Source organism: Megachile rotundata, chromosome 12, assembly GCF_050947335.1.
Source record: "Megachile rotundata isolate GNS110a chromosome 12, iyMegRotu1, whole genome shotgun sequence".
In the NCBI taxonomy this organism is placed as follows: domain Eukaryota; kingdom Metazoa; phylum Arthropoda; class Insecta; order Hymenoptera; family Megachilidae; genus Megachile; species Megachile rotundata.
This window is the reverse complement of record NC_134994.1, coordinates 16,451,306-16,467,652: the sequence shown is the minus strand read 5'-3', so window position 1 is coordinate 16,467,652 and position 16,347 is coordinate 16,451,306. Positions and strand designations below refer to the sequence as shown.

Here is a 16,347-nt window from a genome sequence, read left to right as displayed (position 1 = left end):
TACGTCCAATTAAGTCCTTCGTTACTTATATAACCGTATTCGGATTTGACATCGCGAAGCGCGCTTTGAAAAAAGAATTCTTACTAGGAAGAGGACAAACGAATTATCGGCGGGAAAGAAAAGGGAAGAAATAGAGGAATCGGCGACGGAGGAACCGCGACGAATGCGTCGAAGAGCGGAAAGGAGGAGGAGAAGGAGGAGGAGACGTCGACGATAAAGAAGAAGAGGAAGAAGGGGCGTTCGGTTTCGCGGGAAAAGAATTTAAGCGGCGATGGTAGGGAGAGAATCGAGGGGAGATCGGTCGACGCTTTTGAAGTTTACTCTACTCGTAAATCGTTAAATTCCACGATATTTTTTTCATCGCTTTTGCTCGTCTGTTTAGGAACGAGCGCGAATGTGGTGAAACGAGATAGCGTGTATGGAACATTACACACGTGACCATAGTTTGATCAAGCAGAGGTCAAGGGTGAATTGCCTCAGATTTATAAGTTAAGTCGGCCGCATGGGACTAGTCAGTCGGTGTTGCGTATTCGATACCCGTCGGATTATATCGACATACAGGACAGATGTCGGCCAAAACGATCGTAAGTATCATCGGCATATTAGCGAGGGACACGCGTTGGCCGTTTGATCGAAGAACCGTCTCGATTAGCCTGGTGGATCGATAGATCTCTCGTTACGACTCCTTTTCTTGGTCCATTTTTCTTTCCGTTCGTTCGTTGTTTCGTCGAATCTCGGCGGAAGAAAAAAGTAGCTATGACGGTTTTTTCGAACGCGACGCGACGCGACGGAGAAAGGAGAAAAGTTTTGGCGAAAGCATCGATTCGTTTGACGCTAGGCACTGCCGCAACGGCAAACTATTCTGGACCCATCGGACAAGCATCGGCCGGAGCCGATTTACGCGGGGAAATTGCAGAGCGAGTTTCGCAATTATTCCGAGGATCCGACGGATCCGGTGAAGGAACGCGTTCGTAGAACCTATCAGAAGATGCACGCCAACCAAACGGTCGAATTCGTCAGGTGTAAGTAGCGTTTTCGCGAATAAGAGTATATATTCGATGCGAAAGACCCGAATCGATTTTCTCGATTCTCGTTTCAGCCCGTATGAAGAAATGGCTGCGATTCGACAAATTGAAAATGACGATAAAGGACGCTCTGATCAAGTTAAACAATTTGGTGGACGAGAGCGATCCGGACACCGACTTGCCGAATATCGTGCACGCCTTCCAAACCGCGGAGTCTATCAGAAAGGAGCATCCCGATTTGGATTGGTTCCACTTGACCGGTTTGATTCACGATTTAGGCAAGGTAACGTAAGCAAAGCGTCGCCGGTATTTCGACTATCGCGTCCTATCGTTCGTTGGATGTTCAGGTAATGGCGTTCTTCGACGAACCGCAATGGGCCGTGGTAGGCGATACGTTTCCCGTCGGATGCGCCTGGGCCGATTCGATCGTCTACAGAGAAAGCAGCTTCGAGGACAATCCGGACGGCAAGGACTCTCGATACAAGTAAGCTTCGCTTTCGTCGATTCGAGCGATACCGCTTTCTTCCCTTTCGCGATCGATCTAAACGTTCGTTTTTTCGCGTAAGCACCAAATACGGCATGTATCAGCCAAAGTGCGGCATCGACAACCTTCTAATGTCCTGGGGTCACGACGAGTATTTGTATCAAGTGTTGGTACACAATAACACGAAACTACCGAAGGAAGCGTTGGCTATGATTCGTTATCACTCTTTCTACCCGTGGCACGCTGGCGGCGACTATATGCATTTTTGTACCGACGAGGATGTACAGATGCTAAAGTGGATCCATCAATTCAAGTGAGTACGAAAGCTCTCTCTTCGCGAGAGTTTATCCCCGCTAACGGATTGGACGCGTTGCATTTCGCAGCAAACACGATCTGTATACGAAAAGTAGCGAGGTACCGGACATCGAGAAACTCTGGCCGTACTACGAGTCGCTGATCGAGAAGTACATCCCCGGCGTGTTGGAGTGGTAAAATCCAGCAAGCGGACCGGATCGGAGTGTGAATCCGCCGAGACTCGATCCGACTATTCTTACTTGGAGCTCGTTACTTGGAGCTGGGAATCGTTGGAAAAACCGGGGGTTTCTTAGCGTTCAACCAGTCGGAGAATCTGAAAACGGGGCACGTTACCAAAGAAACGGAAACGAAGCGAAACGGTAGAACGGACGACAGGTGGTGACTCGGTGAAAACGTTAACAACGTAGTCGAGGGCGAATGAGTAACGGGGAATAAGGATGTCGCGTTCGGTCGGAAACTTGACTCATCGAGTGATCGCTCGACAAACTGGAATCGTTTAAAATTCAAACGGTCGCACGCGATCCGCGTTTTTCTTTTCCCTCGTTGTTGGTCCTAATCTTCCGACGCGAATTTCCGATGCCTAACGTTTTCGCTAGATTTGCCCAAGAGATTTCGCGACGTTTTCGTTTCTCGCTTCTCTAACTAATTTCCGATTGACCGATCGAGTTTGTTAGAAACGAGATTTTCCCGAATGCTCGTCGCGGAGTCGCCAATAAATCGTTGTCACTAGTTTTTGCTTACGAATAAAGAATTTATTTCTGATACAATTATCGTTATTATATTTGTGCGCGAGAGAGAATGAGAGAACGAATGAGAAGAGAAATGCTGAGCGCGATCGGACAGATGAGAGGTAAAGGAGGAGGATGGAGCGAGAGGGAAGAGGAGAGAAGAGGAAAAGAAGGAGACTCTCGATAGCCGTTGCGAGGCATCGCGTAGGTAGTAGCGCGGAAGGAAAGGTGGCACGGGAAGCTCTAAAAACCACGAGAATGCGTGGTTTCGCGGGTAATCGAAAACGCGTCAACTTTCGAGAAGACCCATCGAGCACCGTCAAAGGCTCGGCGACGTTCCTCGACTCGTTCGTTCCCACGTGCGATTAGCCTACCTACCAACGGAACGCGACGCAACGGTTAATCTCCCGTATTTTCTCGCTCGAACGACGCGGTTGCGAATTAGTCGAGCGAAACGGTAGCCGCGAAAGAAATCGAAACGGAGGAATAATCGGTCGATGGGATACGAACGCGTTTTTTCTCGGCTAGTTAACGCTGTACGCGAGTCGGTTGGACGACGCGAACGGGAAACACCGGTACGGGGCTTCCTTATTTTTAGAGATTGTTCGGTACGGTACGGCACAGCGACGCGAGCCCGTGTTGGTGGTGGTGACGGTGGTGGTTGGTCGGCATTCCTTGTCGAGTCGAGAATGATGGGTAGGAACGGAAAGACCGGCAACGTCAACGATTACGTCGAAGTCGATCGCGAATCCTCGTGATCGTAGCTCGATGTTCGGAGGTTCGTTAAGTCGCGTGCGGTCTCGGGTTCGCAAAAAAAAAGAAATAAAAAAGAAGAATCTTTCTGCATCGATGACTGGCAAAAAGCGTCGAACGAACGGCGCGAGATGCGCGAGAAAGGAAACGAAATGGAACGAAACGTAACGATCGAGGTAGCTGACGTGGTCGTGACGCGGTCGAAAGAACCCGGCTCGCGAAATTGACTTAGTCATCGGAATATTGCGGGATATTACGGGGTATTAGCGGGAACGGGCTTGTTCCACGGGAACGAGCGTAAACGCGAAGAGCTCGAGCGCGTGGAGCATGCAGGAAGCGTTGGCCGTCCTCGAGATCCATGAATCACGCTCTAGGTAGCTCGCGCGACGATCGCCGTTTCCAGGAACAAACGAGCGACGCGACGCTGCTCCGATGACTGCAACTTGGAACGACATGACCGCGAGGTAAACGGGAAACGATCGATGCGTTTCGAGAAAGAAGCGCGAGTTTCGGGGGATTCCGAGCCTTCTCGTCTCGTCAACTTTCTTCTGGCCCTCCCGTTTATCGCTCTTTTCGATCACGCGTCCCGCGTATATCGAAAATACGATCTCGCGACTGGAACACGCAAAACTTTTTCTTCCGCGAAATTCGACGCGCGAACCTGTCCCCACGGGTGAGCGATTCCTCGAAAGCGGCGTTCCGTTTTCGATAAATCGACGCTTCGTCGAAGGAGTATCGCGTCATCGATCGCGACGTTATTCCAGGAGAGCGGGAATTTCGCTTCTCGCGAACGAATTCGTCCGAGTATCTTCTCTAGTAGAGTAAAGCGGAGTAGAGTAAAATAGAGTAAAATAGAGTAAAATAGAGTAAAATAGAGTAAAATAGAGTAGAGCAGAGGAGCGAAAGGACAGGAAAGAGATGGTCGTTTCGAAGCGACTTTTGACCTCGCGCGCGATTACTCCAATCGCTCGGTCGTCTCGATTTCCTAGTCGACGTTGCTCCATTTAGTCGGCCACCCTTCCGGCGATAAGCAACCATTCCGGCGGTTCGATCCGAAACGTCGTCGGTTTTTCTTCCGTTCCGTGTCGGTAAAAATTGCTCGAGAGTTCGGTGAAGAATCTCGCGATTTCGAGGTAGCACGCGATGCCAAAGTCGACGTCCGCTTGGACGAGAGATCGGCAGCAACGACGAACGACGAACGGCACGACACGGTGTTACAGCTAGGTTGCGGCGGGGAGTAGTAAACAGGATATATACGCGAACGCGACACGCGTCGTTGCGATATTCGACAGTCGACGCGCGGCGTTCGAACGGAGCGGGTCGTATTTGTTCGCCCCGTTCGCGTTCCGTCCCATTTATCGGTCGGTATTCCAACGACTCGTGCCGAATCGAATCCGATATTTTCTTCCGGTCTCGTTTTATCTCGTTTCCCGAGCTCCGCAGGAATCGGGCATAATAAAGCGAAGAGATAACCGACCGTGTCCATCGTCCGGAAGTTCTCGACGAATATAAAGATATCTTTCGTCGGCCCGAGTTTTAAGATGACCGCCTCGGCATCTTTTTCCTCGCGTTCCTCCTTTTCCTTCCCACCTTTCTCCCCGATCGTTTCTCTCTCGCCAGTATCCTCGGCGTCGTCGTCGTCGTCGTCGTCGTTCGCGTCGTCGTCGACGTCGTCGGCGTGGTCGTCGCCTTTGCGCAGAAAGAAGAGATCGAACCGATGGACGATCAATCGCGATCGATATTGGGTTAAATAATGCGAGAAGAAAAGTTGTTCGATCGAGGAACGATGGAGGAACGAGAAAGTGTGGCTACGTAAGTCGTATCGTTCGTTGGGAGAAAAATCGTTCGAATTTTCGTCGGCGTTCCAGTCTCGACGAATTTACCGATCGTCCAAGAAAGAGAAGAGAAGAGAAGAGAAGAAAAGAGAAGCGTGGAGCGGTAAAAAGTAGTGGTGGGAATAGAGTGGCGAGGGCGAACGCGAGAACGAGCAGGAGGAGAGGCAAAGACTAAAGGGAAATAGAATCGGCGCGAAAGAGCACGGTAGCGCCGAGACGGTGTTCCCTGGCCGAAGATATCCCGCGCGATCGGGATTGGGCGCAAACTCGCATCAGAAGCCGGCTATGGGAAAGCTGGCAACGACTGGTGGACGCGTGACCCGTGACAACGAGGAACGAGAGGCATCGGTGTGGTCGGTCGAGCGAAGCGGCGCGGGCGCCAGTTCCGGCCGCGCTTTCGTCGCGGTTTACACGGACGAGATCGTCGTCGTCGTCGTCGGCGGTGGTGGTGGTGGCACGATCGTTCGAACGATCGACACGCCCGAACAAAACGATTCGATTCGATCCGACAGCGGCTCGGAGGACGATGATTCGACGAGGAGAACCGAGGCCGAGATCGAGAAGGGTTACGCGAGCGCGTCAAGTCCGATCTCGGAGAAACGAGAAATTGAACGAACGGAGGAAACGGCGTTGGCTTTCTCCTTGGAAGAACGCGAAAGCGGTACGAAGGGAACGATCGATCGACGGAGCATCGAGCGTCGATGCCGATACCGGCGTCGCGAATTTCACCCTATTCGTCGAATAGGGCCGCGAGCGAACGCTGGCCTATTCGTCCTGCTCGGATTAGCAGCGATCGGCGCGGCGCTTTGCGTGCCCGCTTCGGGCGTGCCGATGCCGTCGTTGCCGTCGGGAGCGGATCCGCTCGCTCGAACCGGTCTTCGGTACAACCTCGACCGCTCGACCGGTCTCGAGGACGTCTACGAGGACGCTTTCGAGAACGCTTTCCGAGAAGAGGATCGAGCGACGACAAGAACCGTTCTCGACGACGCCGAGCTGGATATTATCAGACGGAGCATCGTGCGAGGTCTCGGCTTGAAGAGGATACCCGACCCCTCCAAGGTGAGTGCCCCCCTCGGCTTTTTTCTTTTCCCCCTTTTTTTCTTTCCTCTTGTCTCCGCTTTCGTAACTCGGCGTCGCGTTCGCGTCGCCTCGTTCTCGACGGTGCTCGAAACGTTTCGCGCGACCAACGTTACGTCTGTCGCGAAATTACGGTTGGCTCGTCGCGCGCGACTGCCACGAAAAAAGGAACAAGAAAGAGATAGAATGACCGGTGATCGAGAGGGAAGGCTGACGAGGAGCGCGAGAAAGGCGAGGATGACGGTTCCGATCGAGTCTCGAAGCGAGACCGAGACAACCGATCGAAATAACGACGAAAGCGACGAAAGCGACGAAAGGAAAGGAAAGAAAAAAGAGAAAAAACGGAGAAGAAAGGCTCGCTCGCCGCTCACCGGTCCACTATACTCGCTCGGTCAGTGGCTACTTTCGCGTTCGGACGCGGTGTTTCGAAGCCATGGACGAACGTAACGTTACACGCTGGACAACGAAACCGTTTCGCTCGGTGGAATATCGGAAATATCGAAGATATCGGAAAGCGAGAAAACGACGGTCGGTCGAATCGAGAGGAGCAAAGTTGAAACGCGGGTGGTCCGCGTTGTCCCACTTTCGCTAACGCATGCACGAGCACGTGCGCGTTCTTTCTGGTATGGTATGCAGAACCGGCTGTCCACGTGCGTACGCTTACAAATGCCGCTACTACGAACACTTCTTTTACTCCTCCTTTCTTTTCCTCTCGTTCCGCTTTCGTTCGTTCTTTCTTCCCTTCTCTTTTCCGTTTACTATTTCTTTTCTTTTCTTTTTCGGGAAGACGCGTACGCGTGTTTGTTCGATCGATCGCTCGAAATTACGGTCCGATCTAAATTCGGAGCGTTACGCCATCGGTTCGTCATCCGGAAATTCCCAGAAGATCGGTAAAATCGGAACTCGGCCAAGCTGGTACGATTCGGTCGATGACGCTCGTAACCGGTAATCGCGTCGCGTATTCGGAACAATATCGTAACGCTGTTGGCCGTCAAGTTGCAAACGCCGTCGACGCGATCTTTGAAATCACGAGAATCGAACGAAAAGAAGGGAGGAGATCGATCCGCGTAATCGAGGGTGCGTCGGTTGGCGTTCGCGCGTCGATCGAGAATCGAGATAAACGCGGGAACGGTTGAACGAAACGAGGACAAGGACGATAACGACGATGATGCGCGACGGCGCGCGCGCGCGCGCACGCGTTCCGGTCGGTCCGTCGCGTCGCGTCGCGTCGCGTCGCGTCGCGAAATCGATCGTGCAACGATCAATTTCGAAAAATTACTCGATCGATGTTCTCTGCTGGATCGATCGACGGCCTCGGAGAAAGCGAATCCTTCTAGATCGTGGCCGTTTCTCCGCGAGGGAAAATCGACCTTCGAGACTCGAATGTCGATGTCGAATCGGCGCGTCGAGTCACGGTACTCGAACGAGGAGCAGCGTTGCTTACGACGAGCAACGCTTGCAGCTCGAATAACGCGCATTCCCGTGTTTCACCGAGCTCTCCCGAGAGAGGCGAGGGTTACGAGAAGAATGCGGCCCGACTCGTCGCTACTTAGACTGTACACGATTCGCGAAACCTTTTCGTCTTCTTTTTCTTCTTTTTCTTCTTTTTCTCCTTTTCCTCCCGTGTTTTTATCCTTTCTCTTTCTCTGTCTCCGTCGCTTTCCATTTGCCGTCTCCGTCCTTTGACGATTTACGGCGTGGGAGGCAGAGGAGCGTCGTACGTGGTTACGCGTACGTATCTCCAAGGTCGGCCACATCCGCGGGAACGTCGAATGCCTTCGATACGCGTAAACTTTGTTCGAATTCCGTCGACGAGTTGGGTCGCGCGCGCGATGTCGACGACCGCGATCGGAAAACACTAATTTATTTTCGAGCCAACGGACTCGTGACACGTCCTTACGATTCTTAACTCTTTCCTTGCCACAGTTTTCCGGCTGTAAAAGGGATAGAAAAATATCCCCGGATTTTCACGGTAGTTGCCAACAACGAACGCGAACTCGAACTCGACACTGACCGACCTTCTGAACGAGTCAAGCGGTTGTTGAGAAGTTAACGCGAACGAGATCTCCGTCGACGAACGCGTCTTAATCGATTTACGATTTAGGAGATATCGTTTTTTTACCGACGTATCTTGGATCGAGTCGATAAGATTTTTACGCTGTTTCGAGTTGAAAAGAACTCGGAAGGAAAAGAAATAAATAGAATAGAAGAGGAAAGAAGAAAGAGAAAAGAAGAGAAAGGAAAAAGAGACGAGAGGCGAGACGAGACGCGACTCAGAGGCCAGTGTCCCGACGAACCGGAACTCGGTCGGATCGACTAACCGACTTTAAACGAAACGTCTTCGTTAAACGACTCCGTTATTGACGCGACGCAGAGGCGTTCGCGAGCGATTTTGACTCGCTGCGCGTTCGCTTCGTCGCTGACTCACCGGTGCGTTCTTTCACCGTTTCCTTTTACCGAACCGTCTCTATTCACCGCTGCACACAGTCCTTTCACGCTTTCGCTCGAAAGCGACGGGGACGGTAGCTTCTCTCGGCGGATAACGAGCATTTAAGAAAACGTACAGAAACGACGTTTAATCGCCGAAAATAGTATCCTGTTCGAGGAGAATTTAACACCGCGGCAGCGATAGAACTCCGCGGTTAATTTTACCGAAAACGCGTTGCGTGTCTGGACTTTCTCATCCCGGTAGTTACGTTAGAAGATGTAGCGCGAGACGTGACCGCGATCGGACGAGCACGTATACGCGTACAGGTGCACGCTCGAGGGCAGAAAAATGACGAATCGTTCGTTTTCTTTTTAGGCAAACGTGAGCCAAGCCGAGTACGAGCGAGCGCACAGAGAGTACCTGAGAAAAGTACAGCTGCAGTCCGACGAACGATCTTTCGACGGCAACAGGAGACTGCACGTATTTCACGCTACAGGTAAGATCCCGAACCGAGAACAATGCTAACGACCGTTCGATCCGTCGATACCTATCGATTATTTTGCGCCGCGTGCACGGCTGCGGGAAGGCTGCGGGAAGGCTGCGGGAGGCGGCGATCCTCGGAAACGCGAAATTACGTGCCGTTTCTCTGAAAAAATATACACCCGCTATAATTACAACCTACGTAAACATCTAGTCTTGGAACTTCCGCCGACGCGTCGACGCAGCGACGACCGACACGGTTTTACCTCGTCTATCCAGAACGAACCGTCGCGTCGCGTTAATTCTCAACGATTCGTTAACCGTTTACCTTTGTGCTTTTTCTATGCAGTTCCCGTAAAATCGCGGACAACGACGAACGCGTACGATGAACCGGCTAACGATAAAGGCGAAACGAAATCGATTAGAAAGTCGACGCTTCTTCGACGGTACTAAATTCCCTGGTGATTCGAGAGAACGCTCTTTTCCCGCTCCGTCCCTTCGACTTTGCTTCGACTTCGAGGCTGCCCCACTCCTCGCATCGCGTCGCGTCGCGTCGTTACGAACCCGTATCCGCGTGATTATGAAATAGAAATTCCGACCTCGATGGAATGTCGAGTAACGAGTTACCGAATGCAAATAAGAAGGAATCGTCCAAGAAGCATCGCGGACTAGTTCGCGCTTACTTGGCGCTTACGCGACGCCTATTTGGCGGAAAATGATCGACCAGTGTCCGTGAAACGACAATCTCGTGGAACGCGTCGATCTCGGAAATAGCTCGATCCGCTCGATTGCGGGAAACGTCGAAACTTTCCGATATCCCACGGACGAGTATATTTTCGAGGGAAACGCGATCTAAGGTAACCTGTAACTGCCGCGAATAAACCATCGAATTCCCGTTCGATGACGAACCAAATTACCCGAAATATCGGAAATTCTTGGCTGATTTCGTGTCCGGTTATTTCGCGATCGCGGATTTCCCTTTTACCGAGCGAACCTCGGCTATTCTTTTCAACGAAATCTCGACCAAGTCTTTTAACCTTTCCGAAAGATTTTCTTCGTACGACGCGAGAACAAGCTTCGCGTTACTAGACTAGACGCGACGCTCTTTCGTCGCATCCAGCGTCGGTGTTGTCTTACGAAACGTACGGTTTCGGTTTCGCTTTCCTACCGTCTTGCCTATATTTAAGTATTAAACCGATCTCTCGCCGAGACGAAAAAACCGGCTTACAACGAGAAGGGAGAAAGCTTCCCAGCTAACCTGTCGTATTAGTTGCGCGCGTTTCAAGACTACGCGACGCCAACATTTTACTCGTCTTTCTTTTTCCTGGCCGAGCAGCGCGTGCAACGCTCGTATTAACGAATTACCCCGGTATTTGATAATTCGTTTAATTGGCCGGTGAAATTGGAACGGACGGGAATAGGCTGCTCTCGCGCGGTCTCTCGCGCGGTCTCTCGCCGGATACGAGTTGTCGGGGCGTCGTTGCATCCGTTCGAGCGAACGCGATGGAAAACGAACGTTTCCGCTCTGAGCCACGATGTTTCCCGTAACGGTGCCGATAAAAGAACATTTTTACGAACGCGATCGCGAATCTTCGAAACGCGAGAAAAGGAAAAGGGAACGCGATTCCACGGATTCCAACAATTTCGTTTACGTAACGCGTAATGGTTATGTGCTTGTCGATTGTTGCAGCGTATCCTGGAAACGAATCGAGCCAGCTGTACGAGAGAAGCAGGAAAGACGAAGAACGTCACCGTCATCGCCATCGGCTATTCTTCCCCGTGGAAATTCCTGACGAGGAATCGACGGTGGACCACGCGACGCTGCGACTCTTGCTGCACGGACCGAGCGACGAGGATCCCCGCGGATCGCCGATAGACGCGTTGCTCTACCTGAAGACCTCTCGTTCGAGGAAGTTGCTCGTTCGCGATAGAATCGAACCGGAGAATTGGCGAAACCCGAGGTGGCTCGAGTTCGATTCGAGCGCGGCCGTTTCATTTTGGCTCGCCGCCGGCACGCTCGAAAATTTCGGTCTCGAGCTCGAGTTCGTTCGCGACGGTCGACCGATCGAACGTACGTTTTCTTCGCCGGTTCTGAACGTGTTCACCGTTACCGCGGACTTTCGCGCCAGAGCGAAACGCTCTACTCCGGAACAGTTGATGTCGTTGCATCAGGGCCGTAGGTCAAAGTGCAAAGGCGAGAGTAAAAAGTGCTGCAGACACGAACTTACCGTCATGTTCAAGGACCTTAAAGGCTTCGAATTCATCGTTTACCCGAAAACCTTCGACGCCGGATACTGTAAAGGTCGATGTCCGCCCAGATACAATCCGGCTCATCATCACGCCCTCCTACAGAGTTTGCTGTGGAAAGAGGACAGAAAGAAAGTACCCAAGCCTTGTTGCGCTCCGAGTAAACTCGACCAACTGATGATCGTTTACTTCGACGAGGACGATTCGACTCAGCTTAAAGTGTCTTACTGGCAGAACATTCAAGTTCTCGAGTGCGCTTGTTCTTAAACTTAAACTCGCCTTGCCGCGGGTGAGCACGTGCAACGCGCGACGAGTGATCGTCCTCCTAGACTCTAGACTATCAACCGTACGACGGCAACGGTCGACGATTACTTTTATTTACCGCGATGTCGCGTCGTTTGTCCGACTGTTTGCGCCGTGTTACGGACGTGGCCGAAATCAACCACGGATCGATTATTAACTCGCATCTACTCCTACCGACGTTTCGTATCGACTGTGATATAGATACTAAGATATCTAACCTAACGACCTTCTTAACGTACTAATTGTATTTCGTATTTGTCAGGTACTATTCGCTCTTCCTCTCTCCTTCCTTTCTCCTTCTTTTCCCCTTTCCTTCTTATACGTACGCGATTTATTTTTTTATCTTTACTTTAAGCGAAATGCGCTATTAATTGCCGCAACCTGGCAATCTGCCGTTCTTATTTAACGAACAAATTATCGGAATAGGTATAAAAAGAAGAGAAGAACGAACGTTTCCGTGATCGCGCAGCGTCCAACAATTTTACCGAACACTCCGCCGATCGAACTTGGTTTACTTAATCGTAAAATGAGTCTGCGTAATCCCTCTCTTTTATTTATTCCTGCTCGTAGCATGGACACTACCGTGTATGTAAGTATAGAATATTCCAGTTGCAGAGTATTGAACAGAGTGAACGATACGGACGGATCGTCGATGAAGCGACGTATTCCGGCAACGTTTTATCCGTTGCGCGTGCTTCTGTTAGTTCCTAATAGGATTATAGAAAGAATCCTCCGACGTTTTATTTTTTTTTTTTTTTCCATTCTGCTACCAAGTATCGAATGTATCTTTTATCGGTAACCTCCTGAACGCCCGCGACAAATATGTATGTACTCGCGACTTTTCCGTCTCTAGTTCACCGATAAACGATCGGAGCGAAACTCTTTGTCGAAATTTTAACATCTTTCCTCGCATGTATTCTCTCTGATCGAGCTTCGATATCGCGTGAAATAAAAATTTATTCGTTATTTATAACAAGTATTTGTATGATTTTCTATAAGACCAAATAATTCCCGAATGAAAATTCGCTTCGATTATTATTGCCGATTCGCTTCCCTTCTCTTCTCTTCTATGTACGCGCGACGATACGAAGCGGCTAAAGTTGCACAATCGAACGTGTTCGATATCGGTTACATGACCAACAATTCGAGTTTACCAGCGACGCAAACTCTCGAATACCACGGTAAGGGGTTATCGCGGTGCGACGGCAATAAACTTTCGCCGAACGAGATGCCGCTTACCCCTGCGAGCGAGGTCGAAGGTCGTATCGACGACCGAATTATGCAATCCCAGACTGTTCGTTCGTTCGTTCGTTCGTTCGTTCGTTCGTTCGGCATTCCGGCGCCGTATCTTCTATAAATTTCGTTACGGATATGGGGTGCGTTTCGGGACTACGAAAACTCAACTTCCGTTAAACGCTCTTCTTTATTCGAGTGACCAAATCGACACAGACATTTACGAAAATTTCTGAGAAAATGCTCCAACGACAATAATAATAACGACCATTCGTCGAGTAAAAAATTATCTTCGATCCGTTTTGCCGATACCCCTTTTCCCCGAGAACAAGTGTTTCGGCAGTTTCGTACCGATGAATCGATCCGCTTCTCCTTTCAAACCCTTCTTTGCGATCTTCTTCTTTAATGCCTTGTGCGCGATATTCTTTAATTTCGTTTTCATCGTGACGTCCTTCACACCCATTTCGTCGCGGGCCGGTCTCGAACTGCTTCGAGCGCGTGATCGAGACACCGATTCCAATCGCATACGCTTCCTAGCAGGCTGAGACAACGATCTTGAACGTCCTCTGGTTCTGGTGAAGTGTGCCTGTTGTAAAACAACGATAACGATATGAATCAGCCGCGCGTTCGTTTTCGCTAGCTCTACGGTCGTATCCGACTACTCACGTTTTCGCTGTCTTGCATATCGATACCCAAGTCTTCCATTTGTTCTTTCAATTTCGATACGGATCTATCGCGTCCCTTAGCCGTAACTGTGCGCGGTATTACAGGTTTCGTGGAAGCCTTTACGATCCGCGCTTCGTCCTTCATAATGGCTTTCTTTTCTCGAATTTGCTTAGCCATCTGTACGATATCGCGCATAGTTTCCGACAATTCGGGTACCTTATAATCGTACATGCCCGCTTCTTCCCGCAGCTGTTCTTCTCTCTCCAGTTCATTCAATTTCTATGAAAATAAACGATCGATTGAAAATTTCTTACCTAGGCAAACCGACATGACGTGACGATAACGATAATGAAGGAATTAAATGAAAACCTCGTATATTTCTGGATCGATGTAATCATAGATGTTATGACCTTCCCATATTTCTGGAATTACGTCGTATTTCTGATCACCCTCGATATCGTAATTCTTTTTCAGATCGAGTACATAGTCGTCTCCCATTTCTTCCTCTATTTCTCGCTCTAATTTTCGTTTCGTCTTCGATCGTTCCTCCATTGCTTGCTTCTTTTTCAAAACGCTCTCTGGAATGCAAGGAGCGCGGACCTTGTCGTCCCTCGGTGTTGGTTGTGCCACGTGTAAACGATTAAGCAATCCTTCGACCTACGATCATAAAACATTCTGTAAACGTACTATTCTTCAGAAAACGAACGCATCGATCCTATATATTTCGACTACCTTTTTCGTTCTTATCTTCTGATCGACCCGGAAAGCTAAAAGTCGCTCGCAAGCTTGTATTTTAACGTCCATTACTCCAACGTCTGTGATTGTACTCGTTTCTAGTACGGGAACATCGTTCGCCTCTAATGACTTTAAAATTGTTCGTTTTTCGTCTGGAAGTTCTTCTACGCGCAAAACGTCCACTTTATTCATCACTACCGTTAATGGTTTGTTAGCGAACAGCGGTTTAATGGATTCGAACAGTTTTACCTAGAACAACGTGGAAATTGTGTAATCGTGAAAAATTCAAAAGGCGGTGTGTACCAACGATCAATTATAATACAAAGTTGATCGCCCGATTAATTTACTTGTTCTTCCAAACTATGACCGCACTGTTCCGATATATCGCAAAAGTAAAGTACAGCCGCGCGTAAATGCGCGAGCGCGGTTATCGCTTGCATCTCGATTACGTTCCGCTCTTCGAGCGGGTGATCTAAAATCCCTGGTGTATCGATTACTTGCCACCTTAAATATTTATAATCCGTATGACCGACGTATAACGATTTCGTTGTAAATGCATACGGTTGAACTTCAACGTCGGCACGTGTGATCTGTAAACGAAAACCGCTTCGTTATAGAATTAAAATATCCATTTTGCTATAGACTGTCAAATTTAAATTACCTTGTTTAGAAAACTGCTTTTACCAACATTTGGAAAACCACATATTATTATGGTTCTTGTATAGGGATCTATACTAGGTAATCTAGCCAAATGTTGACGAACTTGTTCCAGGTATGCTAAATTTGCGGCTTGCCTTTTCATCACAGTGGCCATTCTGCCTAAGGCTGCTTTTTTCAATTGTTTGCATCGATACAGGGAATCTCCGTACTTCATCAAACGAACATAATCCTTTGCGACGCTGTTGCGATAAAGCGTACAATTAGTTTGATAAGAGCTAACCGCGTACGGACAACGGTACTTTCTTCTACTTACTTATCGATCAAGTGCCGTGCTATGTTTATTTGTCCTAGAGCCAATTTATAATGATCTTTGTCGTATAACACGTTCATTAAATCTGCGTAAAAGGGATGAACATCGTCCAACTTGGGAAAGTCTTGAATTATTTGAGATAGTTTATCGTGAAAATTTTGTTGCGTAAACTTCACTTTACGCATATAAAAAGCACGTATCCTTGTAATTTTATAATTCTTGTGGACAACGGTTGGAGTTTTACGTTGTGTTTTTGATAATATTATATCGATGAAGTCCTAAACGAACAAACAGATTTGTTCACTCGGATGAATACATTACGAATATTTAGGTATACAGAAAATTGAGGAAATTAAGAACTAACCTTTGCAGTAGGAACAACAGCGATCTTTTTAAAATTATACAAACCCATTTTTGTTACGTTCAATTATAACTGTTACTTTAAATGTTAAAAAACTTCGCTTTAAAGGTTAAGACACCACATTGTATCCTCACGATAACAGCATGTCTCCGGGTTCCGGGCACTGAGCGTGACGTCAGTGCGCAATTTATGCGCGTATAGTCTGTTGCATCTACAGTGGCGTCAACTTTATACTTTTGAATTATCCGTGCTTCGTTCACGCTAATTTTTTACAGTGATTCGTATAAAGAAAAAGGAAAGGAAAGAATAATAAGTAAATTATAAGTTTAATTTTTTGTTCCTTTAAACTTCGTTACGGGAATGTTCATAAAATTCTTGACCAAAGTAACGTATACGCAAAACTAGCCTGCTTCTAGTATATTTCTAATTATCTTTTAAAGTAATATATACTATAAATACATACAGAATATCATCTGAATGTATAAAAACTTAATACAAATAATGATAAAAATTAAATTGTCATTATTGAATTTCCAAAAAATTGTCCAACCCCTTCCAACCACCGATCCCCATATATCACACACTTTCTAGATAACTACATAATACCATATATTTGTATGCTAAACTACGCGTCCTCTATCGATGAGAAGAGTCAATATATTAACTGAATGTATACGATACATACAGTGTGTGTTCTTTTTCAACGT

The 16,347-nt window shown here is 48.6% G+C and overlaps 3 protein-coding genes across 3 annotated transcripts; 2 read left to right on the top strand and 1 right to left on the bottom strand.

Moving 5' to 3' along the window:
- Positions 1-333: 333 nt before the first annotated feature.
- Miox (Myo-inositol oxygenase) lies at positions 334-2,591 on the top strand. The gene is made up of 6 exons (XM_003701488.3): positions 334-584; positions 839-1,022; positions 1,100-1,308; positions 1,373-1,509; positions 1,592-1,822; positions 1,893-2,591. Exons 1-6 carry the CDS (start codon positions 567-569, stop codon positions 1,999-2,001), a joined length of 888 nt encoding a protein of 295 aa, XP_003701536.1. The 5' UTR covers positions 334-566; the 3' UTR covers positions 2,002-2,591.
- A 151-nt stretch (positions 2,592-2,742) lies between these two features.
- Positions 2,743-12,700, top strand: mav (TGF-beta domain-containing family member maverick). The gene is made up of 3 exons (XM_012281008.2): positions 2,743-6,199; positions 9,021-9,141; positions 10,816-12,700. The coding sequence occupies exons 1-3, from the start codon at positions 5,426-5,428 to the stop codon at positions 11,637-11,639; spliced, it is 1,719 nt and encodes a 572-aa protein (XP_012136398.2). The 5' UTR covers positions 2,743-5,425; the 3' UTR covers positions 11,640-12,700.
- Positions 12,701-13,079: 379 nt separating this feature from the next.
- Non1 (nucleolar GTP-binding protein 1) lies at positions 13,080-16,017 on the bottom strand. Its single transcript, XM_003701491.3, has 8 exons — positions 15,644-16,017; positions 15,283-15,557; positions 14,971-15,208; positions 14,657-14,899; positions 14,307-14,558; positions 13,944-14,231; positions 13,575-13,853; positions 13,080-13,494 (listed from the first exon to the last, which is right to left on the bottom strand). Exons 1-8 carry the CDS (start codon positions 15,689-15,691, stop codon positions 13,195-13,197), a joined length of 1,923 nt encoding a protein of 640 aa, XP_003701539.1. The 5' UTR covers positions 15,692-16,017; the 3' UTR covers positions 13,080-13,194.
- Between the last annotated feature and the right edge of the window lie 330 nt (positions 16,018-16,347).